The following is a 6,764-nucleotide window of genomic DNA, read 5'->3' as shown; positions in this document are numbered from 1 at the left end:
TGATTGTAACATACTCCTGCGACATTTCATCGAGCGCTACTTACTGCTATGCCTGGTTGAGGTCTAATTTGCTGCAAGTTTGCCCTTCTGCCAACTTGGAAAGAGAGGTCATCGATGTCTGGCAGTAGGTATATACTTATCCAGTTGACTGGCTTGGTTCACTGTCAGTTTGTAATCTCCACAAACTCTCACCGACTCATCGGCTTTGAAACTGCCATCACAGATGCTGTCCAGTTAAGGGAAACGATGCCCTGTTCTTGCTTCCTAAACAACAAAAACTCTAAGTCCATATAGCACCTTGCAAGCATTGAATAACTGAGGTGGTGTGTTGAGATCAGCATAAGTTGTGGCTTGACTCCCACGCAAATCCCCTAATTCGTCTTTGAAACCATCCTGGTATTCACCCAAATACGGTCTAACTCCTTGTCCCGACCTTATTGGAAGATCTCTCCTCAATCCAGGCGGAAGTATAATAGCCAGTCTCGGCCCAGGAGGGTGGGTCCTTTCTCCCGCACAACATGCAACTGCAAGGCCTGGAGTTTGTCCCTGCTTTTGCCTTGACTTGACCTGGTAACAAGCCTAGTACTGGAATGGCGTTCCCCCACATGCCCTCAATAGCTTGGAAGTGTCCCGCAAAGAAGGTAGATTGGGACCCCATATCTTCCTGTAGGTCTCCTCAGAGATGACAGAGCAAGACGCACCCGTATCCAACTCCATCTCTAGCAGTGTCTCATTTTACTGATAACTGAGTTTTAATGGCAGCTTGCTTCCCTTCGTTGACTCTGTGGATGTATTCCAAATTGTGTTCATCTCGATCCTCCTTTCTGCTGAGAGTCATGCAATCTCAGGGTGTGCATGACTAGCTCGTGCTGGCTTGATGAGAATGCCTGTTCAGGTGTGCCCTTTGATCTGCATTCTTTCGCTACGTGCCCCAGTTTCTTGCAAGAAAAACACTTTGTGTTTTTGAACCGACAACTGGCTGGTCGAGTTGTGGCTGGATTCACCGCAACGGCAACAAGGTGGACCGTAGTCCAAGTCAAAGACGACCGCTGTTTACGATGGGCTCTGCGTTCGGCACTCTTCCTCGCACGCGATCACACCGATCGACCCAGTAAATTAATACCGACAGACGATGGACTGGACTGTGTTGGAACGGTATTCAAGAATCAACTACCATCAAACAGATCGATCTCGTGGAGAAGCATAACCCCAAACTCGCTGTGAACGTCTTCGGACAAGACAAAGGTCTATCCACTCAGTTTATCAAAGTCTGAGTCACCCATCAGGATCAACCTTCTTCTCATCGGCTAAGCAACAATATACACTTGGATAGAAAATCTCAATCGCCTACTCAACGATCAAAGCAAACACGATCATTGTATGTTCTTCTGCGAATGCTGTAGCTGTCTTCATGGATACACGCGACAAGACCCAGTCAAACAACACAAATAAAACCCGACTGTCAAGGTGTCGGACATCGCGCCATCCCAATTGAGTTGCCTGAGAAAGGCAAGAACAAACTCACCTTCCAGAATTACCAGAAACCAACTCAAAGTCTCTTACGTCATCTATGCAGACTTTGAGTCTCTCACCAACAAGATCAAAGGATACAGAAAAAGCAAAGCAACACCCAGAAGACAGCTCGATCATCGCGAAGCTTGTGGCTTTTCTTACATCGTCGTGTGGTGCAACGGACAAACTCAACAACCCATCGTCTACCGAGAACCCACCACTTCCTAGAGTGTCGGCAAAGAGAAAAGCCAAGATCAAAAATATCAAACACAAACCTATTGAGGTAAAGACACAACATTGGATAATTAAATCACAAGAATGTAAAAGATTAGACTGTCACATCTGCGATAAACCTCTGGTCGAGACACTTATCGCCATCGATGGTTTCGACCCGAACTCGGGCAAACACAAAGGAGCTGCACAGAAGAAGTGCTACTTCCAGTCTCCCACCATCATCGGACCCAAGGCGAAACGCAAACCCAAAGGTGATGACACGGACACCTGCTACATCTGCGACAAGTCTCTCGTCATGAAGAACTATCGGGATTGCGTCCGCGACCATTGTCACATCACGGACGATATCGATGCGCAACACACAATGCTTGCAATCTCCATGCAGCTGCGATTGTCCACAACCGTTCCCGTGTTCTTCCACAATCTTCGCGGATACAACAGTCATCTATAATGACTATTGATGCATGCAAGCCACTGTAGTATGGATGTCTGGGCCGGACTGCGAGGCCCACGCATGCGTAACGAGAGAGACAGAGAGCGAGCGCGATTGCAGACTAATAGAGTAGCATTGTAGTGGAAGCAACTCTCTACATTTGGCACTCTCTACATTTGGCGTAGTCGGCAGGATACGAACGACCCACAGACATGGCGGTAGCGAAGGCGGGCAGAGCCCCTAAAGAGTTTGTTCCTGATTATGGACACAACGTCGCCAGTGAGTTCGAACTGTGGCTAGAAGACGCTAATGATTATATGACTATATGCAAAGTGACAGACCCCGCAGAGAAGAGAAGCCTCTTTCTGAACTTGGCTGGACTGAGTATCAGACGAGTCGTAAAAGGACTGGCTATCCCGGATGTGGTAGGAGAAGAGGGAGATCCATACAAAGCAATGACTGACGCAGTCCTAGCGCACTTCCGTCCATCCGTGAATACAACGTCTGAGCGACACAAGTTCCGCCAATTAAAACAACAAGGCCAAGAGACCGTGACAGCGTTCGTAGGACGCCTACGAGCCAAGGTAGAAGCATGTGAGTTTGAATCAACGCGGGTAGACACGATAGTGAACGGACAGATTCGAGACCAACTGATTGTTGGGCTAAGAGATAACGATATTCGAAGGGAACTACTGAAAGAGTCACAACTCACCTTGGCTCAAGCAGTGTCAAAAGCGGTGGCATGTGAGTCATCTATAGCTGACAGCTCCCTGTATGAGGAAGTTCCACCGCCAAGCCTAGCAAACAAAGTGAGTCAATCAAATCCATTGAGTAAAGGAAATGCTGGGAAGTGCAGATACTGTGGTTGCCACCATACTAGAGGGAAACAACATTGCCCGGCCGCAGAGAGTCAGTGCTCCCACTGTCACAAGATGGGGCACTTTGCTGCCGTGTGTTTCCGTAAGACCAAGATGGCAGTGGCACGTGCAGTGGACCAAGAAGGACTCGGCCTAGAAGCGGATGAACAGACAAATCGGGTGACTGAGGATTACGACACGGTGTACAAGACAGGGAGTGGGCAACAGTCGAAACACTTCACAAGGACACTAACAGTCAACGGAAAACGTTGCAGAGGCCTGCTGGACACGGGGGCAACGAGAACCCTCATCACCGCAGACGTAGTGGCAGCAACACGACCAAGCCACACAGTTCTTACGGCCTATGACGGCACGCCGGTCACAACACTCGGAGTAGCAGATGTGACCATATCGTCCGGCAACAAGTCTTGCACATGCACGTGCTTTGTGGTCCCAACAGGACAAACTGTACTCTTCGGCCAAGACGTTATCATACAGCTGCAGTTGTTGTCAGTTGCGGACGTGAATGTAGTCAAAGTCAGACCGGTGGACATCACCGTCGATCCCAAGGCAACGCCGGTCGCTCTCCCTCCCAGGCGCCATGCCTTCAGTCTACGAGAAGCTATCGAAGCGGAGATCAAGAGGCTGGAAGAGCGCGGTGTGATCGAGTCAGTTCAGGAAGCCACACCGTGGGTATCGCCGCTAGTACCAACAAGGAAGGCGAATGGCACGCTAAGACTGTGCGTGGACTACAGACGTCTGAACAAAGCCATCATACGGGAGAGGCATATGTTGCCTACATTAGAGGAGATAACGGCAAAGCTGGAAGGAGCTAAAGTATTCTCCGTTCTAGACGCTGAGTCTGGCTTCCATCAGATCCCGCTGGCCCTGGATTCTCGCCCATACACCACGTTCGCATCCCATTGTGGCCTCTACCGATTTAAACGACTCCCATTCGGGATAAGCAGCGCCCCAGAGACCTTTCAACGCGTGGTCAGTGACATCCTGCACGGCACAGAGGGAGTGATGGTCTATATCGACGACATTCTCGTTTTCGGCACATCTCAGGAAGAGCACGACAGAAGGCTTGAATTGGTACTGCGGCGCCTGAGCAACGCCAATTTGAGGCTCAACTGGGAAAAATGCCAGCTTCGACAGACTCAAGTCAAATATCTGGGCCATTGGCTAACCGGACAAGGAATAGGACCAGACGCAGACAAGTTGAGGGCCATTCAGGATATGCCCTATCCCACGTCAGTTACGGATTTACGGCGTTTCCTTGGCCTAGCCACCTACCTAGGCAAATTTATTCCCCGCCTCTCACAAATCACAGATGGTTTACGTCGAATTGCCAAGCAGGAGCCATTCGTGGCCAACGCGGAGTTGAAGAACGCCTACGACACAGCAAAGAGGAGTATTGCCACAGCCTTGCAAAAGCTCGCATATTTCCGACCCTCCAGCTTGGTTCCAACGGCTATCAGTAGCGATGCTTCACCACACGGACTGGGGGCGATGCTTTGGCAGAAAGACGACAGTGGTCAATGGACCCCGGTGGCATGCGCGAGTCGGTCGTTGACAGCAGCGGAAACCCGTTACTCCCAGTTGGAAAGAGAAATGCTCGGAGTGGTATTTGCAATTACACGCTTCCGTCAATATGTACTGGGACGACACATACAGGCCTTCACCGATCATAAACCGCTGGTCAACATCGTGTGCAAGCCATTCGATGACGTACCACCTCGGCTTCAACGTTGGTTGGTCGCCCTGATGCCGTATCAATACTCACTGACGTACACACCCGGCCATCACTTGGTGTGTGCAGACGCATTATCTAGGGCCCCACTGGGGGACCAACACCCGTCGCCCGAGGAATGCCGGTCCATGCGCGAATATGTGAATATGGTCTTAGAAGAAGCACCAGTGGGTATCGACGAGATACGAAGAGCATCCGAGGATGATCCTCTCATCAGCAGTCTCATGAAGAGAGTCATTACAGCGTCCTGGAGAGACCGCAACCCACAAGAAGAACCATACTTCTTAGTGCGGGAGCAACTGACAGCAATTGACGGTGCCTTACTGTTCGACAGTCGCTATGTGCTTCCTGAGAATCTCAGACAACCGATACTAAGACTAGCTCATGAGGGTCACCCAGGCCGAGATGCGTTCTTAGACACGCTGAGGACAAGAGTCTGGTGGCCCGGGCTGACCAAAGATGCGACTGCCTTCGCAGAACAGTGTGGAGTATGCTGGCGGAGGCGTTCTAATCAAGAACAAGACTTGCAGCCGTCTGAAGTTGAAAGTGTCTGGCATAAACTGGCGATCGACCTCGTGTCAATAGAAGGACATTCGTGCCTGTCGGTCATTGACTACGGCTCTCGTTATCCTGAAGTGATCCCCCTGGGCTCTACAATAGCCACAGCAGTGATCGACAAACTTATGGAGGTGTTCGCGAGATTTGGGCTCCCATCAGTCCTAGTGACTGACAATGGACCTCAGTTCATAGCGGCTGAGATGGAACAATTTCTCAAGCAGTTGAATATTCGTCACGTCCATTCAAGCCCGCGATACCCGAGATCCAATGGGATGGTTGAGCGGCTCCACCGTGTCTTGCGGGAACGGCTAAAAGGATTACGGCCGTCCATTTCTTTCCCACGACGACTACAGCAAGTCCTGATGGACATCCGCAACTCTACCCACAGGATGTTAGGGACCACGCCAAGTGAAGCCCTCTTCGGTCGTGTCCTCCTTACCCGAGTACCGTCCTATCACCACCCTGTTATGGTTAACCCCGCACACCAGCTGAGAGCGAAGGCGAAGATGGCGGATGCCCACGACGCGAGGAGAGGGGTACACCCCCTGCCCACACTGAAACCGGGAGCTACAGTGATACTGCAGGATGGACGCACAGATACCACCAAAAGGTGGCGAGTGGTGGAACAGTACGGGCGCCAGGTGGGGGTATCCGACGGCAAGCGAATTTTGCTCAGGAATCGACAACATGTGAGGCAGTATAATCGACAGCCCGAAGGAGAAGAGCAGGATATGCCCCAAGCTTGGACCCAGACACCCGCTCCCGCAGTTCGTGCGGAAACAACATGGAACAACACCCCTACGCTTGCAGACTCAGAACGCGAAGGAGAGATTACAGATCACACCCCGCCAACCCGGTCATCTATGGAAACTTGTGTGGAGCCTTCATCTAACATGACTGGGGGCAATAGCGTGGGAACAGGGAACACCGACCCGGATCCAAGATCAGGGGACGACTTAACGGAGCACCGGCACTCAGGACGGACTTTATACAAGTCAGGGACAGTGACGAGGTCGGGGCGTCAGGTGAAACTCTCGATGAAAGCGCAGGAAGCAGACATATAGGGGACGTTAGTTGTACCGCGGAGTTGAGTTGAGTTAGTAGCTTAAAAGACAGAGGGGGTAATGTAGTATGGATGTCTGGGCCGGACTGCGAGGCCCACGCATGCGTAACGAGAGAGACAGAGAGCGAGCGCGATTGCAGACTAATAGAGTAGCATTGTAGTGGAAGCAACTCTCTACATTTGGCACTCTCTACAGCCACCTCTAAGGTGCAAGGCAACGTCAACTGTATACCCAACAACACAGAGAAGTGCATCTCGTTCTCTATTGGGCAGCTACGCTTCATCGACAGCGTTCAGTTCCTGTTGGCCTCACTCAATAGATTGGTCAAAGCACAAGATCCATCACTATGCACA

At 51.0% G+C, this 6,764-nt stretch overlaps 1 protein-coding gene across 1 annotated transcript; it reads left to right on the top strand.

The window, feature by feature from the left end:
• Positions 1 to 2,308: 2,308 nt before the first annotated feature.
• LOC134193327 (uncharacterized protein K02A2.6-like) lies at positions 2,309 to 6,554 on the top strand. The gene has a single exon (XM_062662155.1). It carries the CDS (start codon positions 2,392 to 2,394, stop codon positions 6,409 to 6,411), a length of 4,020 nt encoding a protein of 1,339 aa, XP_062518139.1. The 5' UTR covers positions 2,309 to 2,391; the 3' UTR covers positions 6,412 to 6,554.
• The last annotated feature ends 210 nt before the right edge of the window (positions 6,555 to 6,764 follow it).

The sequence above is a fragment of the Corticium candelabrum genome, chromosome 17 (assembly GCF_963422355.1).
Source record: "Corticium candelabrum chromosome 17, ooCorCand1.1, whole genome shotgun sequence".
NCBI classification, from domain to species: domain Eukaryota; kingdom Metazoa; phylum Porifera; class Homoscleromorpha; order Homosclerophorida; family Plakinidae; genus Corticium; species Corticium candelabrum.
The sequence above is the reverse complement of the archived record's forward strand: the minus strand, read 5'-3'. Positions and strand labels throughout refer to the sequence as shown.

Coding starts and splice junctions, on each gene's coding strand:
- LOC134193327 (XM_062662155.1), top strand. CDS start 2,392: ATGGCGGTAGCGAAGGCGGGCAGAGCCCCTAAAGAGTTTGTTCCTGAT.